At 45.0% G+C, this 25784-nt stretch overlaps 1 protein-coding gene across 1 annotated transcript in view; it reads left to right on the forward strand.

Annotated features, from left to right (window-relative positions):
- Window positions 1–25784, forward strand: part of LOC124554550 (protein rhomboid-like) — a 215504-nt gene that overhangs the window by 104420 nt on the left and 85300 nt on the right. Inside the window, exon 3 of the mRNA XM_047128286.1 lies at window positions 23671–23887. Coding sequence (XP_046984242.1) covers window positions 23671–23887 — 217 coding nt within the window. The remainder of the gene's footprint in view (window positions 1–23670; window positions 23888–25784) is intronic.

Genomic DNA, 25784 nt, shown 5'->3' on the forward strand with positions numbered 1-25784 from the left:
GTATACCCATGTTATTGCCTGAAACCTGTTAATTTTCATTGAAATGAAATGTGTATTGTGAAGCATCGCCACCAGTACAGTGACGCGTAAAAGGCAGCGCTCGGCGTAGCCGGCGCCTGTGGCAACGACCGGGCCGGCCTGTGAACTGCGGCCAGTACAAACGCGGGCGCGACCGACCGGAACTGCAGGAAATTGAGAGACCCACCCACACGCGGCGGCGGCTGCCAGGCGCTGCGAACGCACCCTGCCCCATGTTCTTGTTTCTCTGGACTTCCTGTCCAGCTCTAGGGGTGCGGCAGCTAACAATACAAGTTACTGCTTCACACGAAGTCCACTCCAATACCGCTGGTGTAAGCGCGTTTGCACCATTCTGATAATTAGTACGTCCGATGCAGTGCAAATATAGGATCAGATCAAAATTATCTGGACACCACTATGTACTATGGAGTCGACCACTGCATGTCACGAGAGGTGGACCCTCCAGTATGAAAGGAGGCGATGTGGGGGGGGAAGGGGGGAGGGGAGTGTGAGTGTTGTGCTGTCAGTAGAGAAGCGACAGCAGCAGAATGAGTCCGTCACGGGAGCTCAGTGGCCACGAACGTAGACTATCACTGGATATCATCTGAGTACCATATCCATCAGGGATAGCTGCCCAAGTCGACAGCTGGTGACGTAATTATGAAGTGGAAACGCAAAGAATCGACTAGAGATAAACCAACACAATGCAGACCTGATCTAATGACGGACGGAGACCGTCGAACATTGCGGAAGAAGTCTGTAAAAGGTACTTGAAATCAGCGGAAGGAGTCATTCGTGTGCTACAAAGTCCTACCAGCAATCCAGCTAGCAAAACTGTGTGTAGCGGGGTTCAGTGGTCCAGCAGCTCCTAATACGCGGCACGTTTCTTAGTCAGTGGTAAGTGATACTTCGGTTGATGTAAAGAGCGACGCTACAAAACTGTGAATGCCTGGAAACTAGTGATTTGGAGTGATGAATGACGCTATACTCCGCGGTTTGGATTGGCGAATGACTGGGCAACGTTACCTACCGTCAAGTGCAGCGCCAACAGTTAAGTTCAAAATGGTTCAAATGGCTCTGAGCACTATGGGACTTAACATCTGTGGTCATCAGTCCCCTAGAACTCAGAACTACTTAAACCTAACTAACCTAAGGACATCACACACATCCATGCCCGAGGCAGGATTCGAACCTGCGACCGTAGCAGTCCCGCGGTTCCGGACTGCAGCGCCTAGAACCGCACGGCCACCGCGGCCGGCAACAGTTAAGTACGGAGGAGATGGTCTTAATGCTATGGGGGTGTTTCTCGTGGTTAGGGCGTGGTCTGCTTGCTGCCCTTAAGAAAACGCTAAATGCGGAGTGATAAGAAAACATTTTACAGCGTTGTGAGAAGTTCGGAGACGATGATTGTTTACGTAAATATGACAATATATTCTGTCGTAAACCAGCGTCTCTGAGGCAGTGGCTATGGACAATAATACTCCTGAAATGGACAAGCCTACCCGGAAGCCGAACTCTATGGAACATCGTTGGAATGAATTATAACATTGACTTCACTCCAGACTTCAGCGTTCATTGTCATCCTTCCCTGGTTTTGGCTCTTGCGGAATAATCGGTTGCCATTCCTCCAGACATTCAAACACCTCATTCAAAGTGCCCCAGCGCAGCTGTAAAAGCGAAGTGTCAATAAATGTCAATAATGTGAATAAATGTCATTAATGTCCACTTCTGAATAGATTATATGAATGTCTGAGAGCGTCCGTCGTGGTGGGACACGTTTATCTGCCAGGCAACGGTTAACCAGCAGTAAAAATTGGAAGAAAACTATTATCATGATTTAACTCCCACGAAAGTGTAACAAAGATGCTCAGGAAAAATAAATGCGAGTCTCTGGAAGAAAGGCTACGTTATAATCACGAAACCCTGTTGTGTAAATTTAGAAAATGAAGAATTAGTGGCAATGTTACAGCCATCATCGTACTAATCGCTTAAAGATCACAAGAATCAGGGACGGTGCTTACAGAAGCGTCTACTCTGTAATTCTGCCCTCGCTTTTTACGAGAATGGAGTGGGATAGAATCTTGCTGAAATTGATGTGAAGCTTCGTCCACCACGCGCTGCGCAGTGACTCGCGTAGAATTCATCGGTACGCAAGTTTATCAGCCTGCTCTGAGTACCACTTGCGTACACAAGTTTTTTAATGACCACCGTATCATGTTACCTCATTTCATTGACCCCCTCTGAATTTTCCCTCACGAGTCTAATATTTTCCGCGTCAGCCGTTGTGTGATGTAGTCAGTTATTAACGGAAATTCAGCTTGGTCTTCCATGCCGAATAAGTGTACTGCTGGAAACAGCAAGTAAGAGTTTCTGTTCCGTCTAAAGCTGCTAACGTTTCATATATAGGTACGGGCGACTGTTCCTTAAATAAACACACGATGTGGGTCGTCCTAACCGCAAACCTGACTTATCCGCCACGGTACGGTGTGTTGTGTCGAGGGCCTGATCTCGGATCGCAGTCTGTGGTGGCGCTCTGCCAGGAACCAGTCATCGCTTACTTTGTCCGAGGAGCCCAGTACGAGCCAATGCTTTTTCAATGTTGTCCACGCGTCATCTGTCATTTCACATGTGACTCTTCACATGACAAGTCGAACGTTGCTTGCAATTCATAAAAAAATGTGCGGAATTCCAATTAAAATTCAGCACATTAAAATAATTCTTCAAAAGTCACGTTTTGCTCAACAATAATTACCTAATCACTGATCACAGATAAAAGCTATCGGCCGATTTTGCTTCATCACTTCGATTTATTAACATGCGCTGCCACCTCAAGACACACAAAACACGAACAAGGGCCTGCCACACATAAATTGCTGACAGTCCATCAAAAAAGATACCATAACGGCTCCAAGTAGTTCCATTTGTCTGTCTCTGCAGTAAATAGTATGAATGCTCCAGAATCAATCTCTTTCGTGAAGCATAGGAAAGTGCGCTGATGGGAAAATTGCTATCAGATTAAAAATGCATGCTGCGTTGGAGCTCAAACCCGGACCCTTACTTTTGGCTGGCAGTGCTGTTACCGTTAGAGCTATTTAAACCATCTTCACAGCTTCTGTTCCTCTCTCCAACTTTCCAAACTCCAGTGGTCTCGTATAAACTTTGCCAGAATAGGACTTACGGGAGAAATATTTGCTAGAGAGCTTCGGCACAGTTTAGGAAGTAAAAACCGAGATGTGGTAGCATAGAAGCTGTGAGTGTGAATCGTAGTCATATCTCAGTAGCCTCAGTCGAGACTGGCCGCTGTGGCCGAGCGGTTCTATGCGCTTCAGTCTGGAACCGCGCGTCCGCTACGGTCGCAGGTTCCAATCCTGCCTCGGGCATGGATGTGTGCGATGTCCTTAGGTTAGGTAGGTTTAAGTAATTCTAAGTTCTAGGGTACTGATGGCCTGAGATGTTAAGTCCCATAGTGCCCAGAGCCATTTGAACCATTTGAAGCTCAGTCAATAAAAATGTTGTCTGCGTGAAGCAAACGTCCAAATATGAGTCACACTCCCGCACAGACTTTCAATCGATTACAAAGTTTCATAAATGGAATGATTTTAACGTTAATTATAACAAATGTTTCTACTGGATATTCTCTTATATGATGATAGTACGAACCAAAATCTACCTCTAGTTCAGAAACTAAGGTGTTACGATTAACGAACGACTTTATAGTAAGCTAGAAAGATAATTTACGTACTTCCCCTAAACATGGTACAACTACACTGACGAAAAAAATCGGAACACGAAAAGAAAAATTATTGTAGATAATGAAATTCCGTAGATACACTTGTCTAGGTAACTTGTTTAAGTGCTTAACACTGCGAGGCCACAGGTTAATGTAAGCGCGAGATAAGCCATTGTAAATGTAAAATGCTGGTACATTAATAACCGGTGTAACTGCGAGAGTGTTGGTTTCAAGCGTGCAAACGTATATGCATTGTGTTGTACAGGTGCCTGATATCAGTTTGTGGGATGGTTGCTTGCCTGCTGCGCTTGGTCGGTCAATACAGCGACGGTTAAAGCTATTTGTGGATGACACTGGAGTTGTCGTCCAATGATGTAATGATGTCCCATACGTGCTCGACTGGAGACAGAACTGGTGATCGAGCAGGTCAAGGCAACGTATCGACTCCCTGTAGAGCATGCTGGGTTACAACAACGTTATGTGACCAGGCGTTATCTTGTTGGAAAACCTACATGGAATGCTGTTTATGAATGGCACCACAACAGGTCGAATCACCAGACTGACGTACAGATTTGCAATCAGGGTGCTGTCATAAGGGATCGCACCCTAGACCATAACTCCAGGTGTAGGTCCAGTGTGCCTAGCACGCAGACAGGTTGGTTACAGGCCCTCAACTGGGCTCCATCTAACCAAAACACAGGCATCATTGGCACATGAAAACGCAATTTATCTCCAGCCTGCCATCCAATGAGCTCTCGCTTGACAACACTAAAGTTGCAAATGACTATGGTTTGGGATCAGTGAAATGCACGCGACAGGGCATCTGGCTCGGAGCTGTCCTTGAAGTAACCAAATTGTAACAGCTCGTTGTGTCACTATGGCTCGAACTGCTGCTGCAGTTGCAGTTACGGTGCGCCATAGTCATACGCCGAACACGATTGTCTTCCCACTCGGTAATTCGAAGTGGCCATCCGGAGCGCGGTCTTCTTGTCACTGTATATTCTCGTGACCACCGCTGCCAGAAATCATGTTCGGTGGCTGTATTCCTGCCAAATCTTCCTGCAGTATCGCAGAAGGAACAAGCACCTTATCGTTGCTCTGTTATACGCCCGCGCTCAAAGTCAGGGGCTTAAAGGCATTCTTGACCAGCATCAACTCGCTACGTCCAGCCTCAGAGGTAACTAACGCTCACGGTCGTTACAGCGTGTATTTAAAGAACACCTGATTTGCATTCTCATTGTGGCCTTACTAATGCGACTGGCGCGAAATTTGAGTAGACATCTTCTCTCGGATGTAGAAACACGCCTACCAACTTTCGTTCATGTTGCACATCTCCGTGGTGTTGCAATATTTTTCGTCAGTGTATAAATAAGCCACCTTGATTCACACTTTAACTGCTAACCTTTAGGTTGCGGATTTTATATGTGGGACATCTTCTATAGGACGAATATCGGAGATTCATCCGCTGCGTGGCCAACACATTCAACAATTTCAGCACAGATATTCCTAGTAGCAAATAGTGTTTCGATAGGGACTCATAACTTTACACGTCGCAACAGCACGTAAAACGGCAGTTTTAGAAGCGGCTATTGTGACACTTTTAGTTGCTCATCTACACAGACGGAAGAGGAAAGAGTTACACCGAGAAGCACCAGTCTGTTATTTACGAAGGCGTGCTGCAAAGCAATGCCTCCGAATTTTTCATGCGAATAGTGTTCAAGCTTTTTAAATAAAAAAAACGTTATTATTAACATTCCACATCTTTATTCTTAATGTCTACATATTTATTTCTCATCATTCTCACCCTTTCAAACAACATTTTTCCCAGCGACAGACCAGTGCGTTGATACCGTCACAGTAGAGTGTTTGACTTTGTTGACAGGGCCACAACCTCACCTCTGCTTGCAAAGTCAAAGTTTAGTCCTCGAGGATGTTCTTTAAGTTTTGGAAACGGACAAAAATGGGATATGACCAAGTCAGTAATGCATGGAGGATGATCGATGACAGTGAACACAAGACATCAGACTGGTGCAGATGTCGCAGCGCAGCACTCGTGTTTGGTCTGTCATTGTCATCCCGAAGGTGCTCCATGTGTGGAGGAACTCTTATAACTAGAAAGTCGATTACAGCATTTTGTTTGTCACGTACAGACGTAGTTACGTTACACACCGCCATGTTACACGCTTCAATTCGGAGCTCTCTAGCGGCAGACGGCTACAAATATGTAAATATGAACAAGGTGTAGAAGGTTAGTAACGTTTGTTTTATTAAAAGCTTTAAGACATTTCACATAAAAATTCGGAGGCATTACTTTTCATCTCGACCTCGTACCAAACTTCGTGGAGATGTCTATCACGTAACGGTTATTAAACGATTAAACTTTGATTCTGTTCGGAACTGATGTCCACCATCAGCATTATTATGAAATGTGACCCTCACTAACATCAATACATTCTTATAGTCGTTGTGGCTTGGCTACTGACAGATTCCGAACGTAACCTTGAAGAATTACTTGCCACACCTGTAGCAAACACTGTGTCATTTTATGAAGGTTGCTGGCCGGAGGCTATATGGAAGTAAACGTCGTGCTATCGCATACCAGACATTCTCTAAAAGTGACAAATCATGAGACTATGCACTCCTCAAGGCGTTATCGGTCTGACCTGCAGTGTGGGGTCTCGGAAAACCGCGAGGTGTATGACAGCAGGGTTTGCCTTTCTTATCACATACAGGCAAACATTCTGTTTCCCTTCAGCAATACCTAACTCAATCCTGTTGTCGTATTCAGTAACTCTCACATGATGATTCCAGGAGTTCGAGAGGTTGGGTCTCGATTATCACTCCTTCCTGTGACCTTCCACCAAGTCATCTTCGGACACACTGGAACAGATCTGTCCCCCACTCACAGCACAGAGACTCATCGCTGAACGTCACAGACCGTCACGCGATGTCCTACTTGACTCTAGATTCGTAGCATGCGTGTATCTGTTGTCTGTGATATGATGTCAGCGATAAACTACACACGGTAATCCATGAACCCAACTTCCTGTAACCAGCTCCTAACTGTTCGTGGTGGTACTCTGCCGTGATTTCAGATGTTATCATCCCTGTATTAGACCCAGTCGAACAATCCTATGACCTTTTCATTGTGTAGACCTTCTTGGGGGACTGTCCCTACTCTTCTGAGTTCATCAAGACGCTTCTGGTTTTGCAGCGAGTACATTTCAGCCATCTGTGTGTGCATCTGTCGGTACGAAGTTCCAGTGTCCCTCACGCCAATGACTTTCCTCTTCTCAAAGCCCTAAGGACTGCGTTAAGCTGCACGTGCACGTCCTTTGGGCATGCTGAGTTGCGGTCTCCACCTGAGAAATTGCAGTAGTTTTAGACTTGCCCAATAGTGGCTATTCTTTATCTGTAGAAGGCTTTATACTGAAAATATGCTCGGATAAAGATGAATTCTTGATCACTGTATCCCACAGACATGGAAATACTGGAATTCATATTGCTAGCGTTTCGATCAGATGTTCTTTGTGTAAAGCTTTCCATTTTCGCCAGTGAATCCATCTCTGAATGACGTTTGAAATGTTGATAAAAGGCTGTCTTATGTTCTCCATCACTGATCAGCATACTACGGCGAAAAATGAACAGTCAGTTACAAATATTCTGTAACTCTACAAAGGTCCTGTACTCTTCGTTTCACTTTATGAATACCTAAACGCTGTCACAAGGTATGTAAACAGGGATTAGAAGGCATAATTGTATCTTCAAGGGATTAAACGTCACACAGTAACTCATGTGGTTAAAGAACTGTTAGTTCTTTTGTATCCAATACAAGTAGTTTATGGAGACAGGGACAATATTCTGTAACGGAAGAAGTGAACGACCGAGAGAATCTAAGGAAAACATCGATTATCTTAGAAAGATCCAGCTTTCACTGAGATTGGGCAATGTCCCAACACCGAGATAGTTTTACTCGAGGATGCCTCCGCGAACAACTTCGACATTATATCGATCGTATAACACAAGCCTTCGATCATTCTCCTAGAAGTCTATTCGACACTCTGCGAGACACAGCTACCGTGTTTAGCAGTGTAGAGCATCCTACACCAGAATTTGCAACTGCATACTTAAAAGTGGGGTTGCTACAGTCCCAGGAGTTCACTGATAAATAAAAAGAAAAAAAATTAGCAATTAATATGCCGGAAAGGATATATGCGGATGAAACATTACTTACCGAAGTTTGCTTCAGCGATGAGCATCTAATCGTATTTCAGTAAAACTGAGCATACACTGCGTGAGAATCTGGGGATCATAAACCCCCATGTGACCAGGAAAGTACAGCGACATAGCTCAAAGGCGAATGCATAGTTTGGGATCCTGTGTAACAACATCATTGGTCTTTTTTTCTTCGCTCAGATGCTAATAATTTCAATTGCTTATGTGGGCCTTTTGGTGATACATATGATGCTACAACTACAAGACCATAAAGCAACGGTATTTTCTAACAAGAGAATGGACCATCACATTGGCAGCTATATGCTTGTGATTTTAAAAATGAACCATATCCCGACCAGTGGATTGGAGAAGTAGCCTCGTTCTGCACACATCAGAGCCCTCGAATTATTTTTATAAGGCTAAGTTAAAGATATCAAATGGTTCAAATGGCTCTGAGCACTATGGGACTCAACATCTGAGGTCATCAGTCCCCTAGAACTTAGAACTACTTAAACCTAACTAACCTAAGGACATCACACACATCCATGCCCGAGGCAGGATTCGAGCCTGCGGCCGGTGCGGTCGCGCGGTTCCAGACTGAAGCGCCTAGAACAGCTCGGCCACACCGGCCGGATAAAGATATCGTGTATCGAACAAAAGTGCGGGTCCTCACTGGTGTCAAGAAGTAGATTACTGATCCCCTTGCCACCGGTGATGACAGTCTGCTACAATGAGCGTGTCAAGAAATGGAATAACCTCTTGATGTGCTTCATGCAGTTTATGGTTCCCAATTACAGGTGTCTTAAGTAATGGGAAAAGCTGAATATGTACGTCTCACCTCGAAATAAATTTCACAAGGCTTTCCTTTCATTTGCATGTGAAATAAATTTTTGCGTTTTTAGAGAGGCTTTGTGAACACCGTGTACAACGCTGACTGACAAAGAAAGTGGAGTATCCAAAAGGGGAGGAGGGAACACAACCTAAGCTGGTCGCTTAGAGACAGAAGTGATGACACTTTCTGCATGACCTGACCATCATTTTGCAGGACAATGCTCAAGCACGTACTGTGTAAGCTGTTACCGATTTGTTTGACTGATGGGGGTGCTAAGTGCTATATCACCTACTGCACTCCCCTGACGTAAGCCCTCGTGAGTTCAACTCGATTTCTAAACTGAAGGAAACACTTCACGGCATTCGCTTCAGAGCTGCTACAAATTTGTCGGGCAATAGACAGCGCCGCTCCAACTGTCAATACAACTGGCACTGCTAAGAGTATGCTACGACTTCCACATCACTGGCGACGGTTTACACACAATGGTGGTGACTACTTTGAAGGTCAGTAAAACTTTGAAACACGTATCTATTTTGTACGAGCTGTAAATAAATAGTTGCCACTATTAAAGTTCCAACCCTCGTATAAATGATCTAGTAGAAAGCGTCGGATGCTCTTAAGGCTACTCGCAGATGACGCAGTTGTTTATACCAAAGTAGCAACGCCAGAAGATAGTAAGAATTTGCAGAACGTCCTGCAGAGAACTGATCAATGGTGAAGACTCTGGCAGCTGGACCTGAACGTAAATAAATGTAACATATTGCGCATACATAGGAAAAGAAATCCACTACTGTACAGCTACACAATTCATGACACAGCTGGCGACAGCGTCTGCCATAAAATATCTAGGCGTAACTTTAAGTGGAATGACCATAAAAAAGGTACTGGGAAAAGCAGACACAAGACTCAGATTCATCGGAAGAATCTTAAGGCAATGTAACTCATCCGCCGGCCGGTATGGCAAAGCGGTTCTAGGCGTTTCAGTCTGGAACCGAGCGACCGATACGGTCGCAGGTTCCAATCCTGCCTCGGGCATGGATGTGTTGATGTCCTTAGGTTAGTTAAGTTTAAGTAGTTCGAAGTTCTAGGGGACTGATGACCTCAGATGTTAAGTCCCATAGTGCGCAGAGCCATTTGAACCATATGTAACTCATTCACGAAAGAATTCGTTTATAAGGCGCTTGTTCGACCGATTCTTGAGTATTGTTCATCTATATGGGATACCTATCAGGTAGGACTGATAGAGAAGATAGAGCAGATCCAACGACGAGCGGCCCGCTTCGTCACGGGATGGTTTTGCTGGCGAGAGAGCGTTACGGAGATGCTAAACAAACTCTACTGGCAGACGTTACAAGAGAGACGTTATGGATCACGGAAAGATTTACTGTTGAAATTTCTGGACAGAACTTTTCAAGAGGAGTCGGAGAACATATCACTTCCCCTCACATACATCTCGTGTATTGACCACGAGGAGAAAATTCGAGAAATTAGAGCCAATACAGAGGCTTACCGACAATCATTTTTCCCATGCACTGTTCGCGAGTGGAACAGGATTGGAGGGATCAGTTAGTGGTACCGAAAGTACCCTTCGCCACGCACCATTAGGTGGCTTGCGGAGTATGATGTAGATACCCGTCGATGGTATGCACGCATTAAAAGTGACATTAGCATCGGACCATGTCTTCTGGCTGCTTCCTCCCCCCCCCCCCCCCTTTTTTTTTATCAGGCGTTGTATATGCGCACTTCTAAAGTTTCCTAATTACTTATCGTTACCACCCACGAATAATCTTCTAGCTCCAGTAGTAAACAGTAATGCTGAAAACATCTTTAAAGATGGGCATCGACCCAATGATGTCGTGTTTAAATAGAAACAGCAACCGCAAAAACACGTGCTGTGTGGGTGGTGGCCTGCGGGCCACAAACTGCAGACTTCCAGGAATACAGCCGCTGCCTGTGTAGACAGCTGCGGATGCTGTAAAAATAACCGTGCCTGCGGTTTCTCCGATCTGCCACCAACACCGCGTAATCTGGCGACGGTCTGAGCCACCAGTCAACCCATGTCATACAGTCACTGCTAAACGTGCCACGATCTTTATTTTGATAATATTTTCCACTGTCTTATTGGAAATTTTTACGGTCTCAGAATATAGGTGTCTGGACACAGAAGGCCTCCAACGTTTCGCAACATAGGTGCAGTCAAAAATCGATCCTGAACATCGGTAAGACAAGAACTTGTCGTGGTTTCAGATATAAAACAGATCAACAGCTTATCCACTGTAGATACCGCACCTGTATAGCAGATAACCAAACAGTCTACTAGCTAATGGAGATGTATTATACATTCCGTATATTGCTTTTTACAAAAAAAAACTTTTTACTAAGACTGTTAGTTCTTAACTTAGGTCAAAGAAAGATGTAATTTCCTTCGTGATCTTATATTTCGGCACTAGCATTTATATGTTCTTTTAAGACGTTGGTATGTGTTTTGTGATTCATCGTATCCTCTATAAAATGTACACTACTGGACATTAAAATTGCTGCACCACGAAAGAAATGCAGATGATAAACAGATATTCATTGGACACATATATTATACTAGAACTGACATGTGATTACATTTTCACGCACTTTGGATGCGTAGATCCTGAGAAATCAGTACCCAGAACAACCACCTCTGGCCGTAATAACGGCCTTGAAACGCCTGGGCATTGAGTTAAACAGAGCTTGCTTGGCGTGTACAGGTACAGCTGCCCATGCAGCTTCAACACGATACCACAGGTCATCAAGAGTAGTGACTGCCGTATTGCGACGAGCCAGTTGCTCGGCCACTATTGACCAGACGTGTTCAGTTGGTGAGAGATCTGGAGAATGTGCTGGCCAGGGAAGCAGTTGAACATTTTCTGTATCCAGAAAGCCCCGTACACGACCTGCAACATGCGGTCGTGCATTATCCTGCTGAAATGTAGGGTTTCGCAGGGATCGAATGAAGGGTAGAGCCACGAGTCGTAACACATATGAAATGTAACGTCCACTGTTCAAAGTACCGTCAGTGCGAACAAGAGGTGACCGAAACGTGTAACCAATGGCACCCCATACCATCACGCCGGGTGATACGCCAGTATGGCGATGACGAATACACGCTTCCAATGTGCGTTCACCGCGATGTTGCCAAACACGGATGCGGCTATCATGATGCTGTAAACAGAACCTTAATTCATCCGAAAAAATGACGTTGTCCCATTCGTGCACCCAGGTTCGTCGTTGAGTACACCATCGCAGGCGCTCCTGTCTGTGATGCAGCGTCAAGGGTAACCGCAGCCATGGTCTCCGAGCTGGTAGTCCATGCTGCTGCAAACGTCGTCGAACTGGACATGCAGATGGTTGTTGTCTTGCAAACGCCCCCTCTGTTGACTCAGGGATCGAGACGTGGCTGCACGATCCGTTACAGCCATGCGGATAAGATGCCTGTCATCTCGACTGCTAGTGGTACGAGGCCGTTGGGATCCAGATCGGCATTCCGTATTACTCTCCTGAACCCACTGATCCCATATTCTGCTAACAGTCATTGGATCTCGACCAACGCGAGCAGCAACGTCGCGATACGATAAACCGCAATCGCGATAGGCTACAGTCCGATCTTTATCAAAGTCGGAAACGTGATGGTACGCATTTCTCCTCCTTACACGAGGCATCACAACAACGTTTTGCCAGGCAACGCCAGTCAACTGCTGTTTGTGTATGAGAAATTGGTTGGAAACTTTCCTCATGTCTGCACGTTGTAGGTGTCGCCACCGGCGCCAACCTTGTGTGAATACTCTGAAAACTAATCATTTGCATATCACAGCATCTTCTTCCTGTCGGTTAAATTTCGCGTCTGTAGCACGTCATCTTCGTGGTGTAGCAATTTTAATGGCCAGTAGTGTAGTTTTCCAGCTCCTACAGGACTCACACACCTTCGCACCATCAGAAAACCTCCGTCGTGTTTCACCGTTGGCACAAGGGTCAGCGGCAGTATCCCCATGTTTTTCTTATGCCACACCTCTCGCCTGCCATCCGACGTGCACGTGTTACATTTACTTTCATTATAAAATATCATTCTATTCCAGAACTCTTCTTTCTTGGATCTAAGTTCCTGGGTAAAATCAAGACGTTTCTTCCGATTCTGTTGACTGATCCAACATTTCTTGCGAGCTACCCGGCCATTATAGCCTTACTTCTTGCCGATATTTCTGCCTCTGTTGGCACGTATCTTCTTGCCTCTTGACCCTAACCTCAAAGCCAACTTAGCTGCGCTGATCTTAGGATTTTTCTTGATTTCCCTCACGATAAACGTCACGTTTACATCGGCCAGTGAGCGAGGGCGTTCGTTCCGTGACTGGTTTCTCAATGATTTCGTTATTAAAAAACGATCTATTATCGAGTGAACCGTATATCAAGGTGTACCGACTACTTTAGCAATCTCGTAAGAGGATTTTCACTCAGTATTCAGATGTAAGATAAGTTTTGTTTCAGTTAGGGTTGTCTCACTAGTCTCACTCCCATGTTGCAAACTACACTGTCCCGGCGCCGCTCAAGCAACATCAGGAGACAGACTGTGCTTGCAGAGGGTTGACGCCAGAGAGCATCGTGGGTTAGCACTGAAGTTTCGTCCCCGGATGAGAATTTGAGGCATATTTATATGGTGGAAGAATCCTTTATGCAGTAGATTTTTTGTGAAACTTTCTATTTTGACAACTTTGTCATTCTATAGCAATTATTTACTGAGGTGGTTGTTTTATGTTAACCGGGGACATAGAAACGACGGAGAGGCTCCGTCTCCGCCGCAGCCGCAGTGGTCCACACGCCACGACGACTACCGCAGTCCACCTCACCCCCCCCCCCCTCCCTCCCCAGGGAACGTCTCACACCAGACGAGTTAAACCCTATGTTTGCGTGGTAGAGTAATGGTAGTGTACGTGTACGTGGAGAACTTGTTTGCGCAGCAATCGCCCACATAGTGTAGATGAAGCGGAATATAGGGAACCAGCCCGGATTTGCCGAGTCAGATGGAAAACCGCCTAAAAACCAACTACACACTGGCTGGCTCACCGGACCTCGACAAAAGTCCGCCGGGCGGATTCGTGCCGGGAACCAGGCGCTCCTTTCTGTTCCGGAAAGCCGTGCCTTAGACCGCTCGGCTAACCGGGCGGGCGCATTTACTGAGGTACTTTCACAGGATTAGCTGTTCAGAATTTTGTATTCGCTTCTTTTCGCGTTCTTCAGATTTATTTATTTTTTTTAAATATGCAGCTAGACGAAACCTTTTGGACTCACTGTAATTATTTGGGTGTCCACTGATTCCGATCGTCCTCTCTGTACGAGTTAACGCCGGCGACAGTGAATCCTCGATGACATTCACTGCACTCAGAATATTCACCTCAGCTGTATTAGGTACAGTTGTGGTCTCTCTTACACTGTCTGTATTTTTTTAACATTTTCTAAATCCTATCTTAGATACCTTTTTATGTCACTTGGTGTTCCCAAGCGTGTCATTTCAGTCCACAGATCTTCATGAGTAGGGCACTTTAGAATGATATTGTCTAGTGTACCAGTAGCAACTGTGGCAGCCAGCAGAATAAACGAGTGCTTTTACACTTTTAGATGACTTACTTGGGTCTCCCAGGAAGAGCTAGTTTGATGAGGGTGGGGGGGTGGGGGGGTTAGAGAGGAGGCAGGACTATGGACAACTGACATGCATGTCTGACAGACAGTGTTGAGGATCCACAGCTGTACGAAATACTTCGAAACTAATTCGCTGACTGCGAATTGTTTGAGCTCGGCTGTGTTAGGTATAGAACTCTTACCCAACGGCGACAAGAAAATTTGTGTCGGTCCGGGACTCGAACCCGAATTTCCCGCTTATCGCAAGAGATCAACTTAACCATTTCGGCTATCCGTGTTGATGTCAAGGAATTCGCAGTCAGCGGATTAATTTCGAAGTACTGTGGACAGCGGCCCCACCTCAGAGCTGACACGTAGAGATGGAGGTGGTACAGGTTTCTATCGCGGACTCATTCGCGTAGACGTAATTACTGTTAGCAAATGGGCCGGCCGGTGTGGCCGAGCGGTTCTAGGCGCTTCAGTCTAGAACCGCGCGACCGCTACGGTCGCAGGTTCGAATCCTGCCTCGGGCATGGATGTGTGTGATGTCCTTAGGTCAGTTAGGTTTAAGTAGTTCTAGGGGACTGATGACCTCAGGTGTAAGTCCCATAGTGCTCAGAGCCATTTGAACCATTTGTTAGCAAATGTGAAACATAGGAGTTGACGAATAAAACTAACTTAAGCTTGAGGATTCCCAGTAGCTAATTTCATCATTGTTGTAAACGCTTAAACTACTTTACAAATGAGGAAGCGAGTGAATAACTTGAATACAACGTAGAAGCGAGTGCTTATCTACAATCGTATACAACTTTCTCTAGTTATGTCGAAATAGACCGCCAGGCAGCAAGCAATAATAAAATTTGTTACAATGTCCAAGCGCGTAGTCCACGTCTTGACAACTTGACATGCGCTACGTGCCGACTTGATGGTGCTGTGATTTTGATGGCGAGCAGTTAATCAGCGAGAGACGGGTGGCAGTGGCTCGGCGGCCGCACGCTCTCGCTGTCGCGTGACCTGCTGGTGGGGAAGCGAGGCTGCTGCTGGCGCTGGCCGCGGCGGAAATGAGATGAGCCACTCGCCTGGCTATGCCGCGCCACGCCACGCCACGCCACCCACACGGCGCTGCACTACTCCTCGCCGGCGCCTCCCTCACAGCGAATATTGGGGCGATGCCAGTGACAATGCACGTCCGCAGCTGTACTCATTTGCACTACCCTCCTCAACTCAGAGTCTTGTATACCATATATCAAGTAGCCTTTTTTTTCTTTTTTGCGTCATCATCTTGATTCTTGATATGCGGCACGCCACGAATTCCTCTCCTGTGTCAACCTTTTCATTTCAAAGTAGCACTTGCAAACTACGTCCTCAATTAATGCCAAATGTACTCCAACCTCTATCTTCCTGTACTGTTTTTACTCTCTACAGCTCCCTATTCTGCCATGGAAGTTATTCCCTGATGTCTTAACACATGTCCATCGCAATATACCTTCTTCCTGACAGTATTTTCCATACATCCCTTTCCTTGCCGATTCTACGGAGAACCTCCCGATACCTGTTTGTGCGACAGTAATATATTACTGGTTTTAATAAGGGGGTTACAGCAGTCCACATTCTCTCCTGTTAATGGATCTTTAGTGCGAGAACATCTACATCATACATCGCATGCCGCCTAACGGTGTGTGGTGGAGAGTCCTTCTGGAACCACTAACTGACCCTCTCTTCTCTGTTCCAATCCCAAATGGCACATGGGAAGAGTGATTGACGGTTTCTCGTATTTTTTAGTTGTGGTCTTTTCGGGCAGTGTATGTGGGGGGGAAGCAGTATGTTGACCGGAATCTTTCCGGAAAGTATTCTCTCGAAAACTTTCAGTATGTAAGCCCTAGCAAAGATATGGGCTGAAAATCCATTGACATAACTGACTTTGACGAGGGGCAGATTATTATTACGCAGAGTCTGTGAACGAGTATCTCGAAAACGGCGAAGCTGGTCGAATGTTCACGTGCTACTGTCGTGAGCATTTACAGAAAGAGGTAGAAGGACGGTGAAACTACCACTAGGTGCTAAATGGTTGGACGTCCACAACTCTTCACAGGACGTGGGGTTCGGAGGCTTGTGTGCTCTGTAAAGTAGGATAGACGGTGATCTGTGGCATCTCCACCGAAAGAACCCAAGTGTTCCGGAGCACACCGTTCATCGTACATTGTTGAACATGGAGCTCCGCAGCAGGATGGTTGGATGGATGGATGGATGGATGGATGGAGGGGGTTGTATGGGTGCAGCAGACCGTGCCTACGTGTTCACAAGTTGATCCAACGACACCGTCAATTACGACTGCACTGGGCACGGGACCATCGGGAGATGACCGTCTATCAATGGAACCGTGTCGGCTCTTCGAGTGAATCACATTTTTACTACACTAGATCGATGGTCGTCTTCACAGACGCCGTTATCGAGGTGCACGGCTGCTCGAAACGTGCAGCGGACCACCGACGCAGACTGGAGCAGTATTATGCTATGGGAGACATTCTCCTGCGCTTGCATGGGACCTGTGGTAGTAATCGAAGGCACGCTGAAAACTGCGAACCACATATGTCGCTTCACGCTTGATATCTTCCACGACGGAGATATAATCTTTCAGCAATGTAATTGTCCATGTCTCGGTCCCAGAAGCATGCTGCAGTTGTTAGAGGAGCATTGTACTGAACTCACGTTGATGTCTCGGCGACCAAATTCCCCTGATGTAAATCCTATGGAACTCATCTTGGTCGCTATCGGACGCCATTACTGCATACGTAAAGCGGCGGCGGGTTACTTACGCTAATTACATGACCTGTTCTTTGACATCTAATGCCACGTACCTCCACAAACCTACCAACAAACTGGTGGATCCCTGGTACACAGAATCGGTCAAGTATATCGTTTCAAAGACGGATAAACAAGCTATTAAGCAGGTGGTCATAAAGTTTTGGCTCATCAGTGTATAGAGGGTGATTTAGCTGCATCTATGCACGGGTTTTATGCAACCTACAATGCTTTCAAATAGCATGGACATGATTTTTCATATTCTCTCGGTTGCTGCATGCAAAATGTTAGTCCTACAGAAAAAATGTACAGGACTTTCTGCTACGAAATTTAATGTACTTAAATTTTGTGCTGCCATACGTTTTCGCTGGAGACTGTAGTTTTCGAATTATTCAAGAAACACGTTCAAAAGTGATCTTCAGATGCGTTTTTCTTGAATAACTCGAAAACTATGGCTACCAGCGAGAAGTTATTCCAGTACAAAATGTATCTACATTACATTTCCTACAAAAAGATTCTGTTAATTTTTCTGTATGATTAACGTTTCGCGCGTAGCGAGCGACAGATTATGAAAATTTGCCTTTGGTTTTTGAAGTCATTGCGGGCTGCATAAAACCTATCGGTAGGAGCAGCTGAATCACTTTGTATATCATCTCCATGACAACAACTGACACCTTCAACCTGACAAAACACACTTTGTTTTTCTACTTCATGGCTCCGCTGCGGTCCAATCATAGCTGCATAGCGTCACCTAACAGGTGTAGCAGGAGATCCCAAGTTCGAGTCCCGGTCGGAGCACACATTTTCAGCTGTCAACATTGAGGTATATGAACAACACCTGTTGGCAGCTGAGAGCTTCGATTAATTATCATTTCTTTCTAGAGAAGCTGCATGGTCATCATTGGTATCTGTTCTTTCGGAATGGTTACTGTCTTCACATTTACACTCAATATTTTCTAGCCTAAGTTCATATTTAAACATGTAAGGGTGCAACGGGCGTCATTTATATAATGTGCAGTTTTAGATTCACTTTGGGAAACTAATTTATAGTAATTACATTTGTTAGTTGTTGAATTATTTCAAATTATATAAGCAACGTTTCTTCTTCCTTAGTACGCACTCAGTGCAACATTTTCCGTTAACAATAAGTGATTAGATTCACCAGCGGCAGGAATGTAAATAGAGCACATTGCATTATTTCCCAAAATATTTCTGTTTTGGACAGTCGCTAGAGTCTTCACAGATCTCATTTACTAAACAATTACCTTCCTTCCGTCACATACTAATATTATAAGGAAACACAATATACCACGACGTTAATTATTTCAGGATCCGTTTCCAAGATGTTTATTTGGCAAACAGAACATTGGCAGTCAGATTTTTAATGGAATTCTGTTGTGCGTGTCATGAAAGCACTGCACGGTGGCGAGATTACGTCGCGAGACTCAGGCGACAGCGTCCCCTGTTATTTCGTGAATAGAACCGTCGATATCACTTAATATATTACTTGATCTATAACGTAGTTTCGGGTGTTGCCTGATCAGATCGAAACTTAGAACTTGTAAAACGTTATTCAGTGTCACTCAACACAGCCTATATCTAAGGAGGGCGTAAAATGTCAACTTGGTTGGTGATGACTTTAATTTACCCTCGGTGTGTTGGCGAAAATACATGTTTAATTCCGGCGATACTCTTAAAACATCATCGGAAATTGAGCTAAAATGAAAATTATTTCGAGCAGTTAGTTCATGAGCCCACGCGAACAGTAAACGGTTGTGAAAACATTTAATCTCTTAGCAGTAAATAATCCTGGGCTAATAACGAGCATCAAAACGGATACAGAGATTAATGAACACAGGGTTGTCACAGCGAGATTGAATATTGTAAACATCAAATCCTCCAAAAATAAAAATATATCTATTCATTAAAAAACAGATAAAAATTCACTTGACGCCTTCCACTCCATCCGCATTAACAATGGAAGCATGGTCCGGATGTGGCTTAGATTCAAAGAAATAGTATTGACAGCAACTGAGAGATTTATTCCAAATAAATTGACGGAGATGATCCTCCTTGGAACATAAAACGGGTCAGAACATTGCTGCAGAAACAACGAAAGAAACATGCCACATTTAAACGAACGCAAAATCTCCAAGATTGGCCATCTTTTACAGAAGCTCGAAATTTAGCGCGGACTTCAATGCGAGAGGCTTATAACAGTTTCCACAACGAAACTTTGTCTCGAAACCCGGCAGAAAATCCAAAGAGATTCGGATCGTATGCAAAGTATGCTAGTGGCGAAACACAATTAATACTTTCTCTGCGCGATAGCTATGGAAATACTATCGATCACAGTGCTGCCAAAGCAGAGTTACTAAACACAGCTTTCTGAAGTTTCTTCATCAAACAAGATGAAGCAAATATTCCACAATTCGAATCAAGAACAGCTGCCAACATGAGTAATTTAGATATCCTGGGAGTAATGAAGCAACTTAAATCACTTAGCAAAGCAAGTCTTCCGGTCCAGACTGTATACCAATTATGTTTCTTTGAAAGTATGCTGATGCAATACCTCCACACTTAGCAATCATATACAACTGCTCGCTTGACGAAAGATCCGTACCCAAAGACTGGAAAGTTGCACAGGACACACCAAAATGTAGTAAGAGTAATCCACTAAATTACAGGCCCATATCTTTAAGTCGATATGCAGCATCATTGCGTAACGTATACTGTGTTCTAACATTATGAATTCCCTCGAACAGAACGGTATATTGACACACAGGGGTCGCAAGGCGTCTTGAAACAATTCCGAAAATAATTTAACTTGCTGTGGCTGTGTCTGGCGTTTGGAAGCTGCCAAGAGAGCACCATTCTGCGTTTGCAAAATAGTCTGGCAATTCCCACAACCACTATGTTTCCAAATTGACTGAAGGTGTCTTTACAAACATTTCTGATAACGGGTTGAATTCTGCGTGTCCAGCTTTCCCAGAGCCCTCGTCCCCGAACGCAGCCAGCCACCCCTTCCATCACCGGAATCCGTTAGCCAGCTAGCTATTCTCCTCGCGGCCGGATTGTTTTCCACCTTTTCCCTTTGGCTAAAGCATGACCAGTTTAGAGCTTAACTATATCTCCAGCTATAGTCTCACAAACTGAGCCGTCGTAAGAGAGAGACGGGATCTGGTGCAACACGTCATGTGGGCTTCAACAAGCGAACTGAACAGGCTTTCACTTTGTTGTCCTCTTACCACTGACAATGATACATACTCATTATCAGCCACGGGTGAAGCGAATGGGAAGGGAGGGTATGCATTTAACATTTTACGACGAATGACCTTGTGTGTACAATGTCTGGCTTAGTAAGGTGGCGTATAACTTCGCGATCAAAAACCAGTCCGAATTGTCGAGAAACATTCCATGTACTACGCATGACTTAAGGAAGTTAGTCGTGGACGGTAGCAAAAACAAAGGAGCAAAGAATACATTGGAAATGAGATTCCTCTAAGAGTAGTGGGCTACAGCTATCTGACAGGAGGAGGAATACAACATCAGGGAGCAACTGGGAGTGAAAAACTTAAATTAGCAGTTTGAGAGATACAAAAATAACTGGAAGACCATGTCACCAGAATGTAAGACGAGAGAGTACCAAAATAAATAATGAGGCAGAATGCTTTTAGGAAACGGTAGAAAGATCAGTAATTTCAAGCAACAGACGGTAATGCCTACTTCATACAGAAAGAAGAAGAATTAGAACTACAGAGAATCCCGAGGGTTTACTTATGCAAAGTTCTTGTCCAATTGATTGATGTATACAGGTTGTAACGAGTATAAGCGCAAATATTTTTATGTGTGGTACCTCAATATGTAACACACCAGCATGTTGGCTGTTTTGCCTCTGCTTCGAACGTCACAGACCTTACTATCACATTTTTCTGCACAGTCGTAAGTGCATCAGTAAGTGGACAATGGCCGTGAGTATAGATTAACCGTTTTGTGTCCGTGGTCCAGACTTCAAAACCTGACCTGCTGCCCACAGGAAAATAAGCTTTAATGGCTTGCTCTTGCCTAGAGTTGTAAAACTACCGTAGACTATCATAAGTCAATGTCGATTACGGTAGTTTTCTTAGTAGCTGTGGTCAGTTAAACCTGTATCTGGGCTACCTATTGGGCGTAACATCATAATGGTCGCTTTCTTTACTTACGCGATCAGTCTCTTACTAGATTCAGTATTTTGTAGATTCCCCTACAAACTGGAAACGTTGAACTGTCCAGAAACAGAGAGAAAATGTAAAGCGCCAGGTAACATGAAGAACATTTTATTCTACATATTTATCCTCCTATTTGTTACTTAAAAATAAACAATAGTTATAGAAAATTTGAAACTGTCAATGTTTAATTCAAGTTTTTTTCGCAAGTTATTGATTTGTGACGTGAAACAGACGGATATCGTAGAAAAACTAAAGAAGACAATACTGATTTATCACATAGCGCTAGAAAAAGCAATTTCGTCAACGAAAAGACAAATTAAGGAAAAAAGTGCACTGCATAAATGTATCAAACATCGCTTCAATACTTCATGGAACTTACATAAACCATGTTTCCGTTATTCATAAACAACTTTCGCATTTATCAATAATAACGGAAACTCTCGCCTTTGAATATGATGAAGAACATTTCTGTTGAGTAGAAAATAACAACAATAATAACATATTTTTATGCTTGTGCTTTTAAACTATATTTGCATCAAAACTAATTGCTTTGATTACAAAAAAAAAAAAACGAGGAAATTACGCGATCAGTTAATTTTTATTACTTTTTAAATGCAATTTATTTTCTGCAAGGGTACAAAATACACAATAGATTAACACCGATATCGTTTCTAAATATCTACAAAATGTAAAATCAAACGAACAGAAAAGCAAAGAGAAGTCATCGGAGTCGTCGGCTCTCAGTTTGTCTGTTACACATTCATTGTTTCTTCCCTACCACTGCTGCCAATACAATCGGAAACCCTACCGCTTACTACGCCGTTTATGTAGAGTACCACAACTACTGAAGCAGTTTGGTACTAAACTAAACACCGTCCGAACAGGACTCGGGAGGCCCATAGGTACCGATCGATCGCCGTGTCACATTCAGCCGATAGGCGTCAGTGGATGCGTATATGGAAGGCCATCTGGTCAGCCTACCGCTCGCCCGGGCGTTGTCAGTTTTCAAGACCGCAGCCGCTACTGCTCACTCAAGTAGGTCCTCAGTTGGCCTCACAAGGGTTGAGTGCAGCAGCAACACTTCGTCTTCAGGCCACAAGTGGCCCATCGGGACCGTCCGACCGCCGTGTCATCCTCACTGAGGATGCAGACAGGAGGGGCATGTGGTCAAAACACCGCTCTCCCAAGGGTTGAGTGCAATGGTTGGCATACCCGGACCGTCACCCAGCCAAGCACTAGCCAAGCTTGACAGAAATTAATTACGGTGATCTGAAGCGAAAAGGTGTCAGCATTGTGGCGAGGCCATTGGCACTTGGAGGCACTACTAAACCTAAAAACATATCACTTGCACTAACTATAATTTAATCTGAAAAGGATAAATACTTATTTTATGTTGACCAATGTACCGTCCTCAGTCACCAACAGAAATATCTAAGTTTATACTTGTAACACCCTGTATTGTTAGGTCTTTTACAGTGAAATATTGTAAACGAATAAGCTAGATGCATATCTGTTCCCCAAGACATGTAACGGTGCTAGGGGGCGTCCACAGAACATCGTTTTCTAGGGAAAGGCCTTCAATGTCTCATCTTCGCTCCACAACTCCTCACTCCCACTCTCACAGAAGCCCAGTCTCTCCACAGAGACTCTACGAAATGCGTAATGATAAGTTTCTATTGTATATTTCCTTTTGTTGTTCGTTATTTTTCACTGAATATACTCATCTGCTGCATCAAACGTTTTCCTTACCATCAGGATAGAATACTGCTGGAATTTTAGTTATAGTCCTTAAGGCCAGGGAACTTTCTGGGTATCTAAAGGAATTTAGCGACATTGTGGGACGTCTCAGTTGCAATGGTGGATACATACGTGGTCAGATTAACGTGACCTCTTGACAATGAAACGTTCGTAACGAACAAACCTTGCTGCCAGCCTCGTATTCCTCCGTAATATCGGAGGATCGCTCCGGCCGTTGTGGCCGAGCGGTTCTAGGCGCTTCAGTCCGGTACCACGCGGCTGCTACGGTCGCAGGTTCGAATCCTGCCTCGGGCATAGATGTGTGTGATGTCCTTAGGTTAGTTCGATTTAAGTAGCTCTAAGTTAGGGGACTGATGACCTCAGATGTTAAGTCCCATAGTGCTCGGAGCCACTTTAGAGGATCGCGACAAGGACGTGCTGCAGCGGCTTCCTGTGTCGCGTGGTGCCAGCGTGTGCCTGTGTCGCAGGTGCTGGCGTACGTGTGCGTGGACGCGCGCCACGTGCTGGTGTTCAACCCGGGCCGGCGGCGCGAGGCGTGGCGCTTCGTGTCGTACATGCTGGTGCACTCCGGGGCGCTGCACCTGGCGCTCAACGTCGCCATCCAGCTGCTGCTCGCCACGCCGCTCGAGACCGAGCAGGGCTGCTGGCGCACCGCACTCGTCTACCTGGGCGGCGGGCTCGCAGGTAACTCCGCCGAACTTTGCTGCAGCGGCTCCACCTCGACACTGGACCGTAGAGTAGGCACACAATTACATCAACTCTTTCATAATTCAGTAAACTGTGAAGCTCCAGCGGTTTGCAATTATAATCACTAAACACGAGGGTAAGGCTTTCTTTTCTTTTTTTCTTTTTTTTGGGTGATACTGCTGCTGCCATAAATTGTATGTCTTACGTAAAAAAACTGTATTACTAGGTAGAAACTCCATGTTTGCTACAAATGTACGTGGGGGAGTTGGAAAATAAGTTTCCTCTGTCAACTGTGGTCAGAGTTGGGTGTGAAAGGAAAAAAGAGAATGAGACATTAAAGATAAGACATATCTTTATTTTTCTACATTATTTCCAAGTACATTGAGACATTTGTCATACCGCTTTATAATCTTCAAAAAGCCTTCCAGGAAAAAATCAGGGAGTTGCATACGGATGAAGCGTTGAATGCCTTGTTCGACGTCGGCATTCCTGCCAAAGCGCCTTCCGCCGAGAGTTTTCTTCAAAGCAGGAAACAGATGGAAGTCACTTGGTGCGAGATCCGGACTGCAAGGCGGATGGTGTAGGCGCTCCCAACCAAGAGTTGCAACATGGTTTTGCGTTTCCGTAGCCGTGTGTGGTCTCGCATTGTCATCCAACAGCAGAACGCCAGATCTGAGAAGGCCAGGCAGCTTTTTCCGAATCACCTCTTTCAATTTCGACAGAGTGGCACAGTACCTCGCAGCTTTGATGGTTGCGTCCTCCAGAAAGTTCAGCAGCAAAACTCCTTTAGCGTCTCAGAAACCGGTGAGTAGCACTTTACCTGCAGACGGAGTGCTTTTGAACTTCTTTCGGACAGGTAATGACAAATGTTTCCACACCATGGATGCGGCCTTCGATTCGGGCGTGTAATGGTGGACCCACGTTTCGTCCACTGTCACAATCCGAAACAGAAGGTCATAGCCAGATTCATGATAACGCACGAGCTGTTCCAGGCTGAACGCCATGCGTTGTTCCATGTGTGTCGGGGTCAGTTGGTGTGGCACCCATCGTGCTGACACCTTCCTCTATCGAAGAATGTCGTGGATGATCTTGTGAGCTCGCTCATGTCCGATTTCAAGTTCTGCCGCTACTCCATCAATGGTGATACGCCGTTTCGCTTTAATCATGTTATCCACCTTCCTGACATTTGCATCTGTAGTGGCCGTGCGCGTCCGTCCAGGTCTCGGTATGTCCTGCACTTGCTGACGTCCATCACTGAATTGCTGGCACCATCTCCGCACCATTTGCCTCGACATCACACCTGACCCATAAACCTCAAAAAGGCGGTTATGAATTTCTGTACCTGATGCTCCACGTGCCCATTCATAGCGATAACAGCTCTCACTTTCGCCATTGACCACTACTCCAAAACGCAGCTTCTCTCCGGGAAAAGACTGAGTGGCTGGCCTCTGTTTGAGCAGGCACTGCGAAAGCGCCATCTGCTTGATCGCGGTCGACCTCTACCCAATGGTGTATCGGTGTCTTGTACGTGCGCGTTCACCTGCCGTGTCGTCTTCCACCCGTAATACACAACTCTGCCCACAGTCGACAGGGGAAACTTATTTTCCAACCCCTCTCCTATTACAATACGACAAGACACTTTACGATGATTACACGTGAACTTTAATAGTGGATCTCCATGTCATATACTGTAAACATTGTTATGTACTAATGTATGCAAAGATAGTGTAATCATCATGCAAAATAAACAATTCAGCTATCTCGTTTCCTAACACACCACAGATTGCATTCTGCAGACTGTAATGTCTCTCAGACGATCTTTGGATGGTCGTTTCATCAATGTCCTTGTCAGTTGTTCAGACACAATAGTGCGGCGCATACCTCTTTACTGGTT

The sequence above is a fragment of the Schistocerca americana genome, chromosome 1 (assembly GCF_021461395.2).
Source record: "Schistocerca americana isolate TAMUIC-IGC-003095 chromosome 1, iqSchAmer2.1, whole genome shotgun sequence".
Classification (NCBI taxonomy): Eukaryota; Metazoa; Arthropoda; class Insecta; order Orthoptera; family Acrididae; genus Schistocerca; species Schistocerca americana.